Consider the following 22,249-nt stretch of genomic DNA (forward strand, 5'->3'; position numbering starts at 1 on the left):
GCTAGTGTGAACTTATAGTATACACTTATATAGTTATATAAGGTATGTAAAAGTTACAATTTTTAAGCCAAAGGGATATTCAGTAGGAAATGAACAGGAAATCTAGGGGTTTTATTTGTAAATCTTAAACAGTTATAGTCAAGGATGTGAAATGAAGGCAATTCTAAGTCTACTTTTGTTACTATAACTATTTTTTCATTCATTTATATGTTGGAAATCAGAATTTTTCCTGCTTTTCAGATTATTTGTGAAAGTGATATTGTCTCTTAAAAATTGAAGACATTATCTCATGGTAAATTGACACTCAAATAAAACAAAGTGTAACAAATTGCTAATGTACTCACTTGTGCTTTAAAGTGTGCTTCTATGATGACCTGTATATGGAGAAATTCTGCAATATGTCATACAAATTTGAATTGGTAACTTTGTGTTGGGTTGTATTTTTTTTCTCCTTTCCTTTGTCTTGCAGATATTTCTTGTGCCTACAGCTTCGCCAAGATATTGCCTCTGGTCGACTGCCATGTTCTTTTGTGACTCACGCCCTCCTGGGTTCATATACCCTGCAGGCTGAAATGGGTGATCATGACCCAGACGAGCATCGTAGTGACTACATCAGTGATTTTCAATTTGCACCCAATCAAACTCAAGAAATGGAGGAGAAAGTAGCTGAGCTACACAAAACACACAGGTCTATCAGATGTAGTGGGACAAAATGAAATCATGCTTTGTCGTGTTTGTGTCACAGTTTGTGTAAAACTGTTAAACTGAAGTTTATTGTTGCTCTGGAAGTCTCATGCTATATAACTGGAGCCTCTTAATTCCAAGCATTTCAAAATTTTAACTTTACTAAAATATCAGAAAAGAATATTTTGGAAAAACACTTTTGTCGAAGCCTATGAATTAGTTTGTTAGGAAATGTTGACCTAAAAATGTTGAAACAGTGAATTAAAAAAAAAAAACGGTGTTGAAAGAATATAATATACTCTGACAGAACAGTTTCCCATTAGGGTAAATGTGCTATTGATACCTTATAAACTCATGTTTTTCTATTCCAGTTAGTTTTGATTGTCAGTACTTTTGTCAGTAAACTCGAGGTTTGTTTTTTCAATGGTTTTAGGGGCCTGACTCCAGCACAGGCGGATTCCCAGTTCCTAGAAAATGCTAAGAGGCTCTCAATGTATGGAGTGGATTTGCACCATGCCAAGGTATTGGGGTTTGGTTTGAAGACAGCGCTTGATATTAAAAGATGTAGCATATACAAATTACTTCATTTAAAATTTTTCAGACCTTCAGTAATTACATATATGCCTTTTATCTCTTGATCATGCTAATTACTTGGTTAACAGCTCTAAAATGGTTAGAATTCATTTTAAATCCAGCTTTACTTAATGCATAGATATGCATGTATCCCAAGAATATTAAGAGTGGCTAAGTAAATTTTAAATGTCTGAGTTTTAGTGCCAAAGAGACTTGGGACTATAAAGTAAAGCCTAAAAGAATATGCAATTATTTATGTGATACCGTAAGTCTTAGAGATATGGGAAGGGAAAGGTATTGAGAGAGGGTGCTTTTTGGTGTTTTCTTTCCACTCCTCTGGATGGCTCAAATCAAGTTGGCATTTCTCGTGGGATTTCTTAATGTAAAAAACAAACAAACAAAACAAAACATGCCAATTAACCAGCTCCCCCCCTCCAACCCCAAACCTGTCCCTCCCCCCAAATACAGAGCATCAAATTATTAGGAAAATTACTGCATTGTAAGTATATCAATTCTGTATATAAAAAAGAAAAATGAAACTTTAAAATACTGGAAAAAAATTCTACTTGTACAGAAATATTGCACACATTTGCAATTTCCCTTTAGACTTTGTGTTCTCTTAGAAATACATGAAAGAAGTACACTTGTGTTTTCATTCATGTATGTTAAATATGTCTGTGGTACTCTTTTTCTAGTACAAGTGCTGCATGGCAATTCACATCGTTGGAAGCACTTCATAAAACTCAAAATGTACAAGTTCCTTAGATTTTTCCTTTGCTGTAGTGAAATAGCTGCAAGCCTTAGAAACGCTGTTTGCCAGGGTCCAATTGGAGCTGTTAATTGTTATACTGGTAGAGCAACTATTTAATGATAGTGTTGGCTTTTGTAGTAGTTCATTCGTTGCTTGTGAGGACACAAGATTCTGCTGTTAGTATGCAGTGGTATGGCATATCCAAGTCTTATCAGTAAGTGCTTGGTTCTGTAGCCTCCTAAACAGACACTGAATACCTGTAAGTGGCATAGAATGCCAAGATATGTTGCCTGACAGTGCTTTGATTGAAATAATTGTTGATGTTTTCATCTACTTATCCACTACTTCCTGTATCCACTACTGGAACGGAAGGTGAATATAAATTATCACATCATCACCAACTTGCTCTTACTTTCATTGGCTGTTCTAAGTTGGAAAGGTCTGTTCTTAATTTCTTCTAATATAAAAAGTTATTGATTGCACTCCTACCACACTTCTCCTAGTTGTATGTTTTTGTCTTTGTTCTTATCACCAGAATATGTAAGAGTTTCCCAGAACTGTGGTGTGTGCAGATAAAGCAGTAGTAAAGTCATTACTGAAGTCCAGAACATTTCCTCTAAAATTGTTTTCCTTAGTCATTTCTTCCTTAAGTATCTCATTGCCACTGTCTTTCAGGATTGGATATGAAACAAATTCTACCTTCAAGGTTATACCAGGGATAATTATTCTTTTTGGAATGCTGCTAACCTGATTTTTATGAAACTGTCTCATACATAATAGGATTCTGAAGGCGTGGATATCATGCTGGGTGTATGTGCTAATGGACTGCTCATTTACAAAGACAGACTCCGAATCAACCGCTTTGCTTGGCCAAAAATTCTGAAGATTTCCTATAAGAGAAGTAATTTCTACATCAAAGTCAGGCCAGCGGAAGTAAGTAATGTCTTTCTATCTTCTTTTCTTTTTTTTTTTTTTGTCCAATCATTTCTATCTAGCAACAAAATAACATCATCAGTTTTTACCAGGCACTCTAGCAGGCTTATGCTGGAATTGAAATTAATTGGATTTTTCTCTTCAAATCCTACAGCTTATATTAAACACATTTTTTTGGTTAATGAATGTTATCAAAGCAGAAAATCTTTTTTCTTACTAGATGCAGTAGTTTTACAAATAAATTTAGTACTCTGCCCTTGTTTTCCTGTCCACAAAAACTTGCAGCCTTAAGGGAGAAGCCAGACTGACTTCCTCTTTTGGGTATAATTGTTCATTAAATGTCAATGCTTCTACTTTTATGAGTGTAGCCAAAGGCCTGAATTGTCCTGTAGGATGCTCTTTTTGTTAGCAGCCATGGAAATACTGAATTCAACTCTCATTAACTTATAATGGCATCAGAAAAGAAAGCTGATAAAGGAGGAAGGTTTGCATTTTGAAAACATTTTAACAGGAAATTCTTGGTAGAAACACATTGAACTTCATGAATTTTGCTCTGAAATGTTTAGGCTATCTCTTACTGTGTAAGTAAATAAGACAAAAGATGATAGTGAAATTGCAGAGCTTAATGGAAAAAAGGCTTAAATTTTTTCCTGAATTATTCTAGGCAAGGTATGTACTGTCTGCTAAAGCAAAATACACATTTGTAAAAAATTTTCAGTGGCAGGCCACCTATTTTTTTCAGTCTCATGTAAAAGCAATATTGTATGCTGATATTAAATCAGCAGTGAGGCAAGTTTTAAAGATATATTTTAAGTGTCTTAATTTTAGTTTCAAGATGTCTTTAAATTTCCATAAGTTATTAGCACATGCAGTTTTATAAAGCAACTCATCATTTCTCAGCACAGTCGTGTTTGTGCTCACCTGAATTTCGGAGTAATTTCCAGACTCTGTTCTGTTGAAGTACTGAATTGCAGAACAGTATTGGTTTAAGTCACTGAAGTATTTTAGTGTGGACTTTAAATGAAGTGACAGGAGCTGTAACAATGCTGATGGTTCTTGCGTTTCACAAGATGAAGTAACTTAGTTTGAAGTATAAATGCCAGCAATACAATACAAACATTGTAGCATTGTAAGTTTTGGAATACAGATGTACAAACACAGATGTGATAGATTTCTATAATCTGATATATAATGAAACAGATCAGTCAGAGTGTGACACTACAGTATGGATTTCAGATTGGTAGTAGATCCAAAGGAAGCATACATCACAACCTGCAGTACAATTACTTCCTGCAGTTTAAAAGTACATTGGGCAGCTTGTCAGAAAATTAGCAAGAAAAACTGAAATATTATTCGATTTTTCAAAAGAGTCATTAGTACAGATAGGAAGTGATAAAGCAATCATCACCTGTTGTGACTAACCCACCCAGTATAATTATATTAAAAGATTGGAAACTCTGGTGTTTTGTGTTCTCCTCCTGTCATAAGGCTCCATAAGACTTCAAAGGAAGAGAACTATTGCTTGTTACAGTAATTGAACTATGTGATTGGCCTTCTAATTAATAAACAGCTTAAGGAAATTCTTTAATTTACTTGTGAACTCCTTCCAGCTGGAACAGTTTGAGAGCACTATTGGATTCAAACTGCCAAACCATCGGGCCGCTAAGAGGTTATGGAAGGTTTGTGTGGAGCACCATACTTTCTTCAGGTAAATAATAATTCTCTGCTTCCTACAATTTGCCAGCTATACTCATATCTTTCTTTGAAAGAATATGAGAAAAGTAGAGAAGATTTCTCCCCTCTTTTACCTTACTTTCTCCATCAATTGACACCTCTTAAACAATATACATCCTACTGGTCATTCAAAGACCTCAGGTACAATTAACTGTCATTTAAACTTCCAGCATGCTAACAGTATGGAACTAAACTAGTAATCATACTAGCTGAAAGATAGACTTTTCAGAACGGGAGCCTAGAAAGCTGATACACTTCAAAAGAAACTCTTTGGGTTTGACAGTGAACTTCGTTAAATGAACTTTTCAGAATCTTCAGCTGTGTAAATGCTTACATTTGAATTCTTGCTTGTTTATAAAGTGGGCTGAGTTCACAATCATTCTTTAAAGAAGAATTACTTCAACAAAAAGAGTGCTATTTGTTTACATAATAAACTTTCTCTGTTTTTTTTTTCCGCAGTAACTAGTGAATATAAAATTCTGAATTGATCACTGAAACTGTAGACTATTTGTAAATGACCACTTTAACAATAGAGTTTTTTCTCTTTCTCTTTTCACCATTGAAAAGTAATTTGATTTTTGTAATAGCACAACATCCATGAGGAAGTGCAGCTACTCTTGCATCCCAGGAGTCATAAAATCATGAAATCATAGAACCATAGAATGACTTGGGTTGGAAAGAACCTCAAGGATCATGAAGCTCCAACCCCCCTGCTACAGGCAGGGCTGCCAACCTCCACATTTCATACTAGACCAGGCTGCCCAGGGCCCCATCCAACCTGGCCTTGAACACGTCCAGGGATGGGGCATCCACAACCTCTCTGGGCAGCCTGTTCCAGCACCTCACCAGTCTCTTGGTAAAGAACTTCCCCCTAATATCCAACCTAAATCTTCCCTCCTTCAACTTGAAACCATTTTTCCTTGTCCCGTCATTATCTTCCCTTGTGAAGAGTTGGCTCCCTTCTTGTTTGTAGGCTCCCTTTAGGTACTTGGAAGGCTACAATAAGGTCACTCCGCAGCCTTCTCTTCTCCAGGCTGAATAAGCCCAGCTCCCTCAGCATGTCTTTGCAGGGGAGGTGCTCCAGCCCTCTGATCATCTTTGTGGCCCTCCTCTGGACCCTCTCCAACAGCTCTCTGTCTTTCTCGTATTGGGGGCTTGGACACAGTCCTCCAGATGGGGTCTTATGAGGGCAGAGTAGAGAGGGACAGTCACCTCTCTGTCCCTGCTGGCCACCCCTCTTCTGATGGAGCCCAGGATATCATTTGCTTTCCGAGCTGCAAGAGCACACTGCTGGCTCATGTTCAGTTTTTCATCCACCAAAAAAAAATATTTTAAGATGCTTTCAATCCTGTTACTGCATGCTAGGCGTTAACTAAACACACCTGATAGAGAACCTGAGGAACGTGACACCTAAGCAATTTATTAGTAGAACTATCTCACTGGGCAGTTTTCAGTATTCAGCTTTTCACTAAATCCAGAATGTACTTGAATGTGACATTTGTGTATAAGTTGACAATGACAATTGAAGTCCTTAATTCAGAAACAATTATTTCAAAATGCTTGGTTTTTTTCATGCTTGATAGAATTCATTAGGTAAGTTTATTAAGATTAATAGCCCACCATTGTTTACTTAAAAAATTTGAAGCCTCCTTTGGCTTGTTTTGTTTGTTACCTCTAATGGTATGCAGATCTTGTCTGGAATAGCAAGAACAAAAGTGCTCTTCAAATATTTCATGTAGTGTTTTTGCTTCAGCAAGAAAACTGTATTTCCTAATTGTACAGTAATAAAACAGATGTAAATGGAGAAGAAAAAGGTCTTGTGGAAGTAAAAAAATCCTGAACTGAAAACTACCATTTGCAAATAGAAAAATTATCAGGAGCATTACTATGTATTAGATAAATCTTACTACAGAAATTCTGACATAATAAAATCAATTGGATTTCATTTCAATCAGAAATGAATTTTTCTAATCAGGAATGACACGATGACAAGAATTATGTAACAAATACTTCAACCATTCTGTAAAATCCATATTCTCCACTGATGTCATCAGGCTGAAAATCCGCAGAGCCTCTCATCCTAATTTGAAAACTGTAAAATAAATCCAGCTCTTTGTCTCCAAAGATAAACAACAGAAGCAATCGCTGCAGTGCAAGACACTATAGCTTTTTCATAGCATGTATATTGCTTGTGTATACCTCAGTAAACTGTATTAAATCTAGATGTACATTTTTAGCTTTCAGATCTGTGTGCTCCATATAACATTGAAAATTCCTTACAGCACTTCATGATGTTTCAGTTTTTCTAAAACAGTAATTACATTAAAATCTATTAGAAATTAATTTAGCATATGAGTTTATTTAAATACATTTATCATGAACTATGTTGAAAATTCCAAATAAAAGGCATTGGATTTGCTTGTGTCAGCTCTGCCTTATAGGATTTCAGTAACATTTTCAAAGGTCAACAGCCTGCTTTAAGAAAAATCGTTTGACTGTATACTGTATACCTACATTAATCTTTTGAAGTAAGCTCATTCTGCAACTCTGGATCCTAACTAAAATGAGCTTATAATTCTGCTTTATGAAGTTTAATTTGAAGTTTTCAAGATTGTTTTAGTGTTTTCCCAGTGTGTCTTAAAGTGGTGCAAACATAGTTTTCAGTTATCTTACGTAATTAAACTTGTAAAACAAAAAATGCATTTAAATGTCCTTAATCAGGAAGTAATTAGTTCTCTTGTTTTTTCCACATTAAAAGATTAAAAGTTTATCTCAGCAGGGTGGAAGATAAAAAATGGCAGTTAATGCTGTCGGCTTGCCAAGACTAGGAAATCCAGAACAGAAAGGAACTTGGAAAAACACTCTAGCCTACTTCCTCTTAATGCATAATGTACTCTTGAAAATAATGTGGAGAAATAAGTCTGTCAAAAATATTGCTTCAGGATGTTTTTATAGAAGCAATGAAAGTGGAGTTCCAGATATGTGGCCTTAGTGCAGAAAAGCAGATTAGTATGAGAATTGCTTTCTTTAAAAATATATTGTGATGCATTAGGATTCAGGTGCATGTATATGCATCTTCGGCATGCAGGATTGGATCCTTCTGGCTAGCATTCTGATGAAGCCCTAAACTTCTCTTATAGAAAGTGTTAGCCTTCTTCCTCTCTCACCGTTCGTTTTGCAAAGTGTCTGAAAACTATTCAGTTTTGTTGAAATATCTTCAGAATGATTTTAAATTTTCAGAACCAAATATTGGAAACTGTCTTAAATATATTGGATCTGATTCCACTTGCGTAGATATTCAGGAGGCAACATCAAAAGCTTTTCTAGAGAAGCAGAAACTAGGAAGAATTCTTATAGTGATCCTATCACCAAGGGTGTTACTGTAAGAAACAGTACCCTCTGTGCTGAAGCTGATGACTCAGGTTACAAAAACAAAGTATAAGCAGTGAGAAGATACAAGTGGAAATGGGAAAACATAACCCTCATTTTCAAGAAGGGAAAAGAAGAAGATCCAGGGAACTTACAGGCCAGTCAATCTCACCTCTGCCTGGCAAGATTATGGAGCATATCCTCCTGAAGACCCTACTAAGGCACATGGAAAATAAAGATGATGTGATTGGTGGTTAACCAACATTGTTTCACCAAGGGCAAATTTTGCCTGACAAACTTGGTGGCCTTATATAATGGAGTTACAGCATCAGTGAATAAAATAAGAGCAACTGACATAATCTACCTGGATTTGTGCAAAGTATTTGATGTTGTCCTGCATTGCATCTTGGTTGCCAAATTGGAGGAACATGGATTTGTTGGATGGACCACTTGCCGGTTAAGGAATTGACTGGTTGGTTGCTCACACTCAGAGAGTTGTAGTCAACAGCTCTATGTCCAAGCGGAGACCAATGACAAGTGGCGTTCATTGGGGATCTATGCTGGGACTGGTGCTATTTAACATCTTTGTAAGTGACATGGACAGTGGGATCAAGTGCATCCTTAGCAAGTTTGCGGATGGCATCAAGCTGAGTGGTGCAGTTGACATGCTGCAGGGAAGGGGTGCCATCCAGAGGGATCTGGACAGGCTTGAAAGGTGGGATCATGCCAACCTCATGAAGTTAAACAAGGCCAAGTGCAAGGTTCTGCATCTGGCTCAGGGCAATCCCAAGCACAAATACAGGCTGTGTGGAGAATAAGTTGAGAGCAGCCCTGAGAAGAAGGATTTGGGGGTGTCAGTTGATGAAAGACTCAACATGAACTGGTAGTGTGCGCTTGCAGCTCAGAAGGCCAACCGTACCCTGGGTTGCATCATGAGAAGTGTGACCAGCAGGTTGAGTGATTCTGCCCCTCTACTCTGCTTCCGTGAGACCTCACGTGGAGTACTGTATCCCGTACTGAGGCACCCAACACAAGAAGGACATCATGCTGTTCGTGTGGGTCCAGAGTGAGGGCTGTGAAGATGATCAGGGGGCTGGAATTCCTCCACTATAGGAACAGGCTAAGAGAGTTGGGGATGTTCAGCCTGGAGAAGAGTAGGCTGCAAGGGGGACCTTATAGTGGCCTTCCAGTACCCAAATGGTACTGCAGGAAAGCTGGGGAGGGACTTTTTATAAGAGTATGTAGCAATAGGATGAGGGCAAATTGCTTTAAACTAAATGAAGGTATGTTTAGGCTAGCTATTAGGAAGAAATTCTTTACTGTGAGGGAACAGGTTGTCCAAAGAGATGGTGGATGTCCTCTCCCTGGAAAGCGTTCAAGGCCAGGCTGGATGGGGCTTTGAGCAACCTGGTCTAGTGGGGGGGGTGTCCCTGCCTATAGCAGGGGGGTTGGAACTGGACAGTCTTAAAGGTCCCTTCCCATACTGTTCTATGATAGGTTGAATAAAAGCTTGAAGTCTTCATAAAGAAATATGGGAAAGTTTAGAGAACTTGACATTCATCAAATATCTTGCAACAAGTTCTGCCAAAATGTTAACTAGGACTTTCTCTAACACTGACTCTTAACTCTTCAATGCAAACATGGATATCCAGCACAAAACTCAGCATTGGTACTACTCATAACTGAATCTTTTTCACCCTTTTCACAATAGGCCTTTTTTTCCCCATTCTTATTGTATCCAGCATCAACTACATAAATGTACAAGCTACATTGTAAATAAAATGGAATCTGAATCTAGCTTGTTAAACTTTTAAAAGATGAATGACAATTCTACAGTCATCTTGATTTATTTTTTTTTCCACTTGTTACGGACTCCTACACAGCTTTGAAATGCCATTCCCTAAATTTGAGGAACAGCAGCTGCCTTATGGGTACCTCAGAATATGGGAAAGACAGTGGGTTATATGGTTTCCCTATAAATAATATTCTAACAAGCAAGATTAGAGATGTATCCTGTATGGACTTACAGTGGCCTCAACAATCCAGAAAGAATAACATTTAATAATGATAGCACCAAAAGATAAGGACCCCTGATGCTTATTTGTACGGTGGAAAATGTGTTAATTAACAGCACCACTTCAGTTCCAGATGCAATTAATAATACGTATTGTTTTAGTTCTAAGTTTTAGTTTATGATAGAATCATTTCTTGGGCTGTACAAATCATGCCTGGTGAACTAAAGTTGCAATATATTAAGTAGTGTTAGAAGTACCTCATTAAGTAGGTAAAGTGTTTTTAAGTGACTTTCCTTTTACTTTTTAGACTTTTATCACCGGAACAGCCTCCAAAATCAAAGTTTCTAACCTTGGGTTCCAAGTTCCGCTACAGTGGACGTACGCAAGCACAGACACGACAGGCAAGCAACCTCATAGACAGACCGGCTCCTTACTTTGAGCGCTCTTCAAGCAAACGTGTTTCCAGAAGCCTTGATGGTGGTACGAAATTGATGTATTTATTCAGTACAATGATTATATTACATATGGTCACCCCGATATGAGTTCATATTGAGAGACCTTGGACATACTCAGAATTCAACTGGACAAGTCCCTGAGCAACCTGGACTCACTCTGAACAGGTGGTCCAACTAACTAATCTCAAGATATTCCTTCCTAAATTATTTTTTGATATGTCAGAAGTTATGATTAGTACATTACTGTTCACATCAGTGCAATAAGAATCATAGACTTTGTACATAGCAAAAAGCTGAAAAATAATGTCACTCAGTAACTGGCCTGTATTCCTCTTTGTTGATATCACTATAAAATCATTTTATGAAGTCTTAAAAACGTTCTAACTTACTCCAGTTAAGCAAAATTATTTTGTTCTTTAACAGCCCCCATGAGTATCTCAGACCAAAGTCTGCTAAGAGACTTCCGTACAAGAGGGCAGCCTGGAGGAGACAAGATCATTGACCTTGCAGCTGCTGGAGAAGCCGAGTTGAAAGAAGGTGGCAGAGAAGATGATGGAAGCCCACTCAAAACTCCACAATTAGAGTTGATTCAGGATGGAAAGGTATGGATGTCTTTCACACCAAAATTATTTGTTCATCTAGTGCATGTTTGCTTATTTAGAGCCCACCACCTCTGAGCATCATACAGAACACCGTATTAAATATTTAGAGAAAATTGTCAAGTATTTTCTGTAGTTTATCTTAATGTAAGTGTATATATAAGCAAAAGTGAAGGCAAACTTGTGTGTGGCATCAATTTTCCCCGAGTTTCTTTAATTTCTGTAAAGTTAATTTGAATTTTCAGTAAACTTGAGTGAGTTCTGGAAAAAATATTTAAAAGGGTAAATAGTATTTCAATTTCTTAGTTTGCGTAGACTTATTTGTTAGCATATCCATTGTAGTATATGTTATAAAAATCCAGATGTATTATGACTGCTTCTAAATATTTATAGATAAAAATAATATTGTTTTAGTAGTAATTTAACAGAATTATTCATTTAAAAACTTCTGTGTTGAACTGAGATACAGATTTCTGTTGAAATTTGAATACGTTGGTCTGTCTCTTTTGCAAACAACCATTTACTTGTCTTGTTTGTTGGAGTAACTGGGGGAATAGGTAAAAAAATTAAATTCAGAGTTTGCAGGATTTCATATAACAAATTCCTTCCATAGTGTTGGCTAAAACTTTGGAGTTGTGTGATTATCTCTCTGGGATATTTTTCTAGCAGTTCTTCAGAACTTTCATATTTAAAAAGTAATTTTGTTTTGAAAACATTTGAATACTCATTTGAATCTTAGTGGTGATATGTGGACTGCAGAGTTTCTCCATGCAGTTGACATGTTCTCAGTATGTTCAAGTGTAGGAAGGGAACAAATACCAATGGTTGCGTTTTTATGTTCTTTGCTAACTACTTGAAAGGATTTTGGGAAGTTTTTCCATGAAGCTGATTAGTAAGGTTTTGTTGCACATGCCAACTCTGTGAACAGCTCTCTTTTCCCCCTAAAGCACTCTTTAAGTTTTAGAGGAAATGGTTATAAACCCAAGAATCAAAGTGCCAGCTTGTCTTTCGTGTACTGTACTGTCCCCTGACCTTTCTGCCAAAGCTTTGAATGTCTGTCTGCTTCCATCTGATGTAAGTGACTATTACAGTTCAAAAGTGCACAGTTCTTCGTATCCGGAGAACAGAACATTCATAATGGCTTTGATTTCACAATCCATAGGAGTAAACAAGCTGGCTGCTTGTAAAACAGAAGGGGATTTCTATTTTTATTTGGCGTTTCTATTGCATTAGTAGAGCTATCCCTAATAAAAATTCTCACTAACAAATAATTTCTTTTTTTCTCCCTCTTTTTGTACCTACAAACTTGCATTTTGTTGTGCTTTCATTTTCCACTGTACATAGAATTTATTTCCTCAGCTCACTCACATACACCCGCCATCACTACCCATCCTTTCTGTGTCATCCCATCTCACAAACTTGTCACCTATCCCTGAGGTGGACATGCTTTCAGATATTTCAGAGGAAGATCCTCTCTGTGAGCCTGTCCTTACCATCCCAGATGTCTTGGAATGTAATTCCATGAGAGAAATACCAGATCACAAAGAAAATAAAATAGGTCCACCCAACAGTAACTTTGAATCTATGAGAGCCCTAGCTAGTCAAGGCCCTCCTGCCATGGAAGGAAAAATCTGTAGAAATGAATACAAAAACACTGAATTTTGCATCTCATTCAGCTTTATCAGATGCTTTTCTTTTTGTTTCCGATCGCTGCTTGATGAAGATGGTTATATTAGTTTTCCTAGCCTTCCTGATGTTTGCATCTCTTTCCTCCCGCCTGGTCTTCAGCACTATGTTCCTATCACCTCTCCTTCCTTCATTCCCTCTTTTCTCCTTATCTTCGTGCTGCTTCTCTCAGCTTTCCAGTCTATTCCTCTTTCACTCACATTTTCCCTTCCTCTCGCTCTGTCCCTCTGCTACCTGGAGCCTAAAGCGACTTCATTTAGTGCCTCTTATGACAATGACCCGAATGACAAAGCAGAGGAAGAGGAGGTGTGTAATTCTGTTGCTTAAATGTTGACTCCATGCATAGCCGTTAAGCTAGTTCTCCCAGAGGCTTCCTCAGTTTTGTACACTGGCAGGGATATGTGTATGTATCTTTCTAACTTTTCCTGTTTGTGAAAAGCTGCCATTCAGTGATCTTTAGTCAGTAGATAGCTGTGGTGGGTTTTTTTGGTTTTGGTTTTTTCGGGGGGGTTTGTTGATTTTTGCCTGAATTCATGCAGCATGCATAATTTTATGATCTTCCACTCTACTGAGGTAGAGTTGCTTTGTAGTTCAAAATGTTTAGAAACAAAAAAAACTGAACACTGCTGTGAAATAATATACCTAATGTTACTATTACCTGATAATTGTTGCAATTTGCATTACTTGCACTGTCAGTTTGTGTGTTAAAATGCATGTCTCCTCAGTGCATTCACTTTGCAATGCACATCTCAGAAGTTCTGTTAAGATCTGAAAAGTGAAATTCCTAAATGCTGAATTCAAAACAAGGTATCATTGTGATTTCTTTAAAAGTAGCTTTTGCTATTATAGATTTTTAGATGTTTCCATTCTACAAAGATATGTTCAAAGTTGAGTCTAAGATACATATATTTTTTTTTTCTGAAGTGCTTTCATTAACCTCTAGCAGTAGTTAAGGCAAAGACTGATTTGATTCCTTAGCTGAGATTTCAGGTTTTGTCAGACTTTGATTACTGAACTCTGAACTGTCTTTGAAATACACTATTATAATTGCTATACAGAAACCTCTTTCTCATTAATATGTTACTCTGATCATCTGGAGTGGTTGACAAAATGCTTCCTTTACTGTGCACGTTAGAGCAGCAACACCATGCACTAGAAAAAGGTGGTTTATTTTGATCCTCAAAGTAAATATAAAGCAATATAATGGAATCAAAACTTGGGAAGAGGGCCTGTTCAAAGTTACATTTAAAAAACTTGGTTAAACCAATTCAATCAATAGATAAAGTATATATTAAAAACTTGTTAAATAGGACACACAAATCTCGTTTACATTACTTTAAAGATTTTCTTATTTTTTCGGTGGTCTAAAGCAATCTGTGATAAAGTTTCTGACATTAAAATCATAGCTAAGTGAGAAATGAATAATAATGTGATATGTACCACTTATGTGTGCGTTCACACAATCTAAAAGGCAACAGTACATGCAATAAGTAAATCACTCTTCAAATGTGCATGTTTGCACATGTTGACTTTTCAAGATGGTTGGTTTTTGTACCTGTGGCAAGGCTGAGATGAGAGGTGGTTTGCTTTTCAAAGAATGCTTTTCCTTAGGCCATTCAGAATACTTGTGGGTAAGATGTGCAAATCCCTTCCAGCAGAGTGCATTGCAGCTTGAGGAAGAATATATTCACCTAAAAAGGAGAGTGGAGGCTCAAATAAGTCATCTCAAAGCAACAACATCCTTAGAATAATTAAGACAATTTCTAAGTATTTAATTTAGGTGTTTAACTTGAGTTCTAGACAGTTTACCAAAAATGTCATGCATTAAATTCCATTTTCTCATCAAGTCATTGAAGGGCTTAAGGTTTTTATCATGGAAATTATACATACCATCTTTTTCTGTCATTCATTTTTTAATATCTGAGATAACACTGAGAAGCAAGAGGGACATAGTGTGAAATTTTCATTTTTCATGCCACATACCAAGTATTACTTCAGCCATTCTACAACGATATAGGTGAAGGAAGACCAAAGTCGCTTAATAATTTGAACAACATCTGGGGCCGAAACAGTAAAGGTCTGTAACTAATAGCACGCTTTGCAGCGTTTACAAAGAGATGATGCCTCTGTTATTCTGTAAGCGTGTGTTAATGGTTCCTTTTCTTGATGATTTACAATGTGCTTACATAGGTGGAATCTGAAGAGGAGGAAGCACAAAAGAAGGTGCATAGGTTTTGCTTGTTTATTTTTTACTTTTACCGTTAAATCTGGCTGTAGCTGCCTGATTTGTTGGCACCCTTAAGTTTCTGTGGGGTTTTGTCTGCATAGTACCTTTTCAACGTACCGTTTTGTTTCCTGTATTTGACTGTCTGTTTCCAAGAGTTTTGGTTTTGGTTTTTTTTTTTTTGCAAAACAAAAAAACTTACTGGTACATTTTATGTTCATTTTGATTTTTTTTTTTGTGTGTGTGTGACTTAATTTCACAGAGCAATTCGTTGAGAGTAGACGGGGAAAATATTTATGTCAGACATAGCAATTTAATGTTGGAGGTTTGTATATAATACAAGAAACACTTTCTTTTCTCATGGGCTGCCAGGCTGCATGGGATTGGGAGGTCACCTGCAGGCTGTTATGTACACAGTGCATGAAGTGCATGGGGAAAAACAGCTTGGAAATGCTGCATGTTATAATTCTAGTTTCTCAGTTTTAGAAGTTTTAGAAAAGAAAAGAAAACCCTTAGCTTGAATGCTTAATGTGTATTTTTGCTAGATGTTTTCAAGGTGGCAAGTGGTAATAATAGCCCTATTTAGATATATCCAACACATTAGCTGATTCCTCAACATAAATAGGATTTTTTTTATACATTACTACCTAAAGTGTGCATTTGCTTTATTGAGTTTCTGATTTTGACCAGTTAAATCAACTTTTTTCAAAGTGTAACCTGAATTAATGGAGCTCGTAAGGCACAAGTAGTGGTGTAAGTATAGAAAAACTAATTCTGGCTCTGACAGTTAGGATTTTTTAGGAGCTTTGAGAAATGTAGGTAAGTGTCACATTTTTAAAGTGAGTGCCTACAAATGCTTATGAAATTTTTGTTTTACTTTTTCATTTTTTAAATGGAAGCAATCTTCCTCCCTAAAGGTTGATTCTCATTGAAAATGAGCAACAGCAAAGAGCTTTGAACAGTATTTTACTGTGTAGTGCTATTATTTGCCACTGAAAAGGAGATTCTTTTTATTGTAAGGATTTCCATGTAAACTGTAAACATGGATTGTTGTTAAAATCAGCATCATTTAACATTGTCATTAATAACGTAAGCTAGTAACTGAAGAAAATCCAGAAAATCCTACTGCTGTCTTTAACTTAATTCATCCAAATGGGGCTATAATTAATTCCTTTTGTCACAAAAACTGTCTTTTTAAACATAATCATTTTTGTTTGTTAATAAGGAGGTATGTGGATCACAGTAACATAACTAATACAATGTTTGGCTTTTTGCAGCTTTTGGTCACTATTTAAACTTTGCTTTTGTATAACTTACTAAAGCACTGAAAGCATACACTGCATAACTTTGCTGTGATCAAGTCTAGGAAACATGCCTTGTGTCAAGCAAAGACAGTTTTTAAATTATGACCTGAGTATTGTCACTGGCTTCACTTATGTAGTGGAATGTCCTTGGTGTAATGTTTCAGTACTCTCTGAAAATAAACACATAAGGAGGACATATTTAATACTCCCCTGATTATTAGTCCTAGATAAAAAGTGAGGCGTTCGTCCCGTAAAAATATTAACCTTCTGAAGTACTTAAAGGGGAAAAGGTTCTTAGTGTTCAGAGTTTCTATCTGAAGATTTGGAGAATAAAGAAATAGGTTTGCAGCACCGCTGTCGTTGAACATAGAAGTGAAAAGACATCAGAAATGTAAGGGTTTGTATTGGCTTTGGATTTTATATGACTTGACAAGTTTTTTGATACAAATTGCTGTATCTGAGCCTCAGTGAGTCATAATATAATGTAATTTGATATTGAGACTGGTGCCCCCTTTGATGCTTGCCTGTGAAGGTCCAGTTCAGACAAGACACCCTCATGGGTGTTGTGCATATCAATAGATATACTTGCCATTTGCATCCACAGTCAGGTTCTTAAATGTGGAGAAGATTGATAATAGTCTTTAAGTCCTTACATCTGATTCTTCCAGTACATTTAAGCCTACACAATAGGCACAATGAGTAGTCCCTCTGAAGTGAATGATGCAGGTGTTAGTTGCTTGCATACTTGGCCCTGTGTTATCATCTTTACAGAAATAAGTCTTTTTTGTGCAACTTGCAATGCCCAAATTTTTGCTTCTCTGCTTAGAAATTTCGGATGAAAGCAAGTAATCACTAGAAAGTATTGTTTCAAAGGGTTAGTAGTTTCTTCTTTTGGATGAAAATGGCTCTCTATTAAATTAAATAACTGTGCACAGCACTGTCTTTCCTTTGCATTAAAATGTGGTAGTGCTGTAGTGTTAGTCGCCAAAAAATTAACATAGGCCATAATGGATCTTAAACTTCTAAGGCATTCCAAAGAACAGCTCTTCAGACACAAGGCGCTTTCCTGGGTTTGATTCTTTTATTTTTTTTAACTGTTAAGTTTGCTTTTGTTGTCGTGTTTTGTCCTACTTTGTTTTACGTTGCGGGTTGCTAGGACCTGGATAAGACCCAGGACGACTTATTGAAACACCAGGCTAGCATTAGTGAGCTCAAGCGCAATTTCATGGAATCCACACCCGAACCACGCCCCAATGAGTGGGAAAAGCGGCGTATCACACCTCTGTCCCTACAGACACAAGGGGTATGTCTCTGTACACACTTGTCCGCATGCATTTCCATACAACCCTGTAGACAATGTAGTAAACGTCCTTTGTCCTTTACACTAATTCTTCTGGCTAATGTAATATTTGTTTATCTTAGGTATACTTTTAACTTTTTACTACTTATCATTGGACCTGGCTTTAAATAATGTGGAATCTTGTTCCACAGCAACTGGACTAGAGTCGCTAGATGAAGTTGGAAGCAATGGCAATATTTTGCTCTGTGTTAACGGCAGCTTAAATTTCACTCTGGTATAGAGAGAGATATAGAGTTAATTTTTCAGTCACAGAAGTTTTTACTCCGTGTGCCTTTTAACTCTTCCTGGGCAGCCTATGCAGAAACAGCTGTCTGACCTGTGTTGTTTGCAAAGGACCTTACGTGATCGGTTAATTTATGTTGTTGGCTTCTTTGGGACATATGTACTGTAGTCATGAAAATTTATTCACCTTAGGCTCCACATGTGTATAAAAATGAATTTACCTGCTTTTTCTTTAAACCTCCTTTCTAACTAAACATTAAAACCGCAGTTTGGAAAACAGATTTCCAAAAATACCATCCTGATTATTTGTGGTAGAAAACCTGCCTACTCAAATTTCTGTCTGTTCTTGAACTTCTAAATTTGAGGAGTTAATTGCTGCTGCTTTTATAGAGTAGAACAGCCAATCAGTCCTCAGAAACAATCAGTTTATCTTCTGTTTTTCCCTATTATTTTTGCCACTCCCCAGTGTGGGGAAATTACTCCTCGAATTTTTGGGTACTGCGTTAGAATCTTTGCATAGTGATACATGCACAGGTACAAATTGACAAATGTCTGACACATTGAAGCTATAAATATCTATTTGGTTAAAATGGGCATTTATGTAAAATTGTAACTTAATCTTTATGTGCTTGTGTGCATTTTTGATGTTGACTTCTTCATGTTGAAGCTAAGGCCCTTCCAAGTATTGTTTGTTTATGTCTGTTTTTTTCTTTGTTCATTTAGTATGTTATTTTCAGATGGTTTGGTTTTATGTTTATGAATAGTGTGTATCTGTCTCATTGCTTGTTGATTTACACTGGTTTTACAAAATGAAAACTAAATAGAAAAAAGGAGACCACATTTTCCAAGTGAAAACGCTGCCTGGGAAGGAGAAGCAATGGACTGCAATGCCATCGATTGCTGGAACAAAACCAGAGGAAACTGATAAGGTGGCTGCCCTGAAATCTACTGCCTTTTTGCTGTATCTGCTCTGGGCTAGCTTGGGCACTTCCTTCTTTTCCTTTTTTTCTCCCCTGCTACCACTACTGCAAAGAGAAGTTTGAGTTTCAAACCAAGATCTGTATATATGAATCATATGTGAATGCCAGCAACATTCTGTTTAAGTGCTAAACTGAATATGAAATTCTGTGTGGTTCCTGTTTGAAATAACAATTTTTTCCACTGGAAAATTACTGTATTTTATGTGATTTGGATGACAGCAAAACATGTATTTCCATTCCAGATGGAAATAATTGTTTGCTGTGTGCAGTTATGTAACACTTTGCACAATAACTTTTAATTCATGTATTTACTACGTAATCATTTCTTAAATCAGTAATGCTAAAAATGCAGTCACGTTCTGAGTATCTCCATGTTTCAGTACTTCTTTGTTAATCCAGGAAAAGGGAGAACTTCTCTTCTCTCCTAAGCTGGTCAACATCTATGCAGTGAAAAGTGCTATATAACTAGTGGGACTGCTAGCAGTATGATAGTGATGGAGGTGGCAATTGAGATGCTGACTTTTTTACGTTACTTTTGGACTGTTTTCCACCACCTGGGAAGTGGGGTAAAAACAGATTGTAAAGCTGTCAGTCCTATTTAAGTAACACACATAAATACCAGGTTTGGGATAAAGCATATTTTCATCCCAAATTATTTGTTGATGATAGTAGAGAAAGTAGAATTCAAGTTCTTTGTTACCTCTAAATTTAAACTTCCTACTGTTAGTACACATTGCTCAGTCTTATTCTTGAAGGGTATGTTTTCCTGCCTATCTTTTAGGATAGCTGGATAATAGATGAGAATAAAACAAGGATACCACTGCTAATATTCTTTCTTTTCTTCCTTCTTTTGCAAAATAATTGCATTTCCTGTGTATAAGAAATGTTGCATTGGATATGTCTCACTTGTATCCCTGTACTCCCACAAATGCACAGCATCTGTGACTTAATTATAATAGAAATTGTGGTGCAATGATGTGTATGTCACAAAAAAATAAGGACTATCATGTTATGGTTATCCAGAATCATGACTGTGGTTGGTTTTGTAAACCCCAGACCCACCCTCTTTTGCTTCCAAACAGCGTCAGTGTATGTGCCTATGTCTCGGTAGATTGTTTGCCAGGAAATTAGGCATCTTCAGAGACTGATGCATTGTTGTAAATACTGTAACTGGTTCAAGAGCGCCAGTTCTATCTACACACTTGGTTACTTGTACTAAATGCCCCCCCCGGGGAGCAAGGGAAGCAAATTGTGTGATTGTAGTTTTCTTTTTTAAAATATTAGAAGGCCAAAAATCGTGAGCATAATTTGCCTTTTTATCCAAGCTACTAATAGATTAACGTTCATTGGATACAGTGAATAAGAGAAAGAAAGTGATGGTGAGCAATACATTGCCCTGATGAATATCAAACATTGTATGAAGGTAGATGTAATCAACTTGCATTTCCTTAAAATTTTCTTGGACACCTTTGGAATATAATTCAAATCTTAGCGTAGGGGGAAAAAAAAATAGTTCTTTTTCCTTTTCTGTTCTTCTGCATGCCAAATGTACAGCACTATATGCATGGTAGCATGGTGTAATCTATCTAAGTGTTCAGATTCTACGTTGCTAGCGCACAGTAAGTCCATCCAAACAGCAGTTATCTGCATGGCTTTTTGACTTTCCTCTGGCATGTGCTTCTGCCCTAACTCTATTACTTGGCAAGGCGTATGTTATGTCCATGTTAGGTATCCGTCACACTATTGGCTTTTTATTTTAACTGCTTATACTTGTAATGTGAGAGCTTATGAAAGCAAAGCTGAAACAAAGAACTTTGCTTTCTCAGAAGCTTGTACCCACGAGAGTTTTAAAAGCTTGTTTTACCATACGGCTTCATAGTACTACCAAAAATAGATCAGGCTATAAGCAACTTAGGCTTTGAACCATGTATGCTTCTGTGTACATTAGAATAAAGCAGGTTTTACCAATACAGTGGGAAAGGCTTTTGAAAACAGATTCTTTAATAAATGCAAATTTGCTCATTTTAAGTATTTAAAGAACAGCCTTTATGAGTAAATTCTTTTTAGCTTTGTGGGAATGTATTGTTTGAAGCAAATGTATGTGGCTGCCTGAAGCTATGAAACAGATAGAAATTACAAAGTGTTCAGAATGGACTTTTGAAAGGGAAAAATCCTGACAGTGATAGTAATAGTTCAAGTAAACTATTCTGTTAGGAAATCCATGGAAATATTTAATGCTTTTAACTTTTACAGTGTGAAGTAAAGAGCCGAAGTATATGCTTGGTGGGCACAGAGCATTAGATCGCTGCTGAGCGCTGTGATTACGGCAACGTTCTGTCGCGTTCCTCTCTCTCTCGCCTTCCCGGGTGCACACGAGGTGTCTTCTGAGCTCGTACAAAACGCTCCGGATCAAACGCTTGTCTTTGTCGTGTTTTCTCTCTTTGCCGACCCTTTCCTTTGTAGGCTGCTGCCGCTTTGTCCGTCGCCGTCTAATTCTTTCCCTTCTCTAACTCGTCTAGAGCCTAGAAGAAGAGATAGCGTCCATTTTATTTAGCCAAGAGCGCTTTGGCGCCGGCCCGGACCGGCCCTTCGCCGCCGCCCGCGCGGGGCCAGCAGAGGGCGCTGCGGGGGAGCAGACCGCCGCCTCGGCCCCGCCGCCCCAGGTGCTTCCCCGCCCCGCCCTGCCCGCGGCCGCTGCCCTGCGCCTACACGGCCGAGAGGGGGCTGCGGCTGTGCCGTGCTGCCAGAGCCGGCCGGTTGCTCGGTGTGGTGGGAGGGAGATGGCCGGAGAGCTTAGTTATGTACTTGCTAGGCATGGGAAGTATTTACTGGCTGTTGTTGCAGCATCGCCAGGGATGCTGGCATGCACTCTGTAGGTGCTTTGCTTGGTAAACAGCCATAAATGTTAAGATTAAGTCACAGATGACGTGTTGGTTTTGTATTGCTGCTTGAATTCAAATTGACATTTTCCAGAAATAATTAGATTAAAAAAAAAAAAAAGTATGTAATACATAGTCTTTAGTGGGCTATCAGGCATATCTATCACAATTCATTTTGTCGCAAAACAAATACTAACATAGTTGCCTTAACCTCATCATTTGGGACACAAACTAAATCCTAATGGGATCATCTTGCTAGTCACGTGTTGCTATTTTGACAAGATACAAGCATGAGCAGCCTCCCTCCCAAAAGTGAACAAGTAATAAAATCGTACAGTACTTTGTTGTTTTTCTGTTCTTTTTGTTATAATCTTGTGTGATGATAAACCAAATGCATTATTCATATATTTTCCCATAGTATTTTTTATTCCTAATTCCTGATTCAGTTGAGATAAATAATTGCCTCAGTAGCATCACTGAC

General features: G+C 37.3%; 1 protein-coding gene across 31 annotated transcripts in view; it reads left to right on the forward strand.

The window, feature by feature from the left end:
- EPB41L2 (erythrocyte membrane protein band 4.1 like 2) overlaps positions 1 to 22,249 on the forward strand; it is a 104,530-nt gene that overhangs the window by 70,355 nt on the left and 11,926 nt on the right. For 6 of the 31 annotated variants that reach the window (XM_040697459.2, XM_040697457.2, XM_040697460.2 and 3 more), the window contains 11 exons: positions 470 to 688; positions 1,118 to 1,205; positions 2,789 to 2,941; positions 4,552 to 4,649; positions 10,367 to 10,539; positions 10,938 to 11,116; positions 13,040 to 13,105; positions 14,990 to 15,022; positions 17,484 to 17,630; positions 18,734 to 18,838; positions 21,409 to 21,552. In XM_040697459.2, the coding sequence (XP_040553393.1) occupies positions 470 to 688; positions 1,118 to 1,205; positions 2,789 to 2,941; positions 4,552 to 4,649; positions 10,367 to 10,539; positions 10,938 to 11,116; positions 13,040 to 13,105; positions 14,990 to 15,022; positions 17,484 to 17,630; positions 18,734 to 18,838; positions 21,409 to 21,552 (1,405 nt within the window). Of the gene's footprint in view, positions 1 to 469; positions 689 to 1,117; positions 1,206 to 2,788; positions 2,942 to 4,551; positions 4,650 to 10,366; positions 10,540 to 10,937; positions 11,117 to 13,039; positions 13,106 to 14,989; positions 15,023 to 15,285; positions 15,349 to 17,483; positions 17,631 to 18,733; positions 18,839 to 21,408; positions 21,553 to 22,249 lie in introns of all 31 variants that reach the window. The other 25 variants (XM_040697486.2, XM_040697479.2, XM_040697476.2 and 22 more) reach the window with 10 other exon arrangements.

The sequence above is a fragment of the Gallus gallus genome, chromosome 3, assembly GCF_016699485.2.
Source record: "Gallus gallus isolate bGalGal1 chromosome 3, bGalGal1.mat.broiler.GRCg7b, whole genome shotgun sequence".
NCBI classification, from domain to species: Eukaryota; Metazoa; Chordata; class Aves; order Galliformes; family Phasianidae; genus Gallus; species Gallus gallus.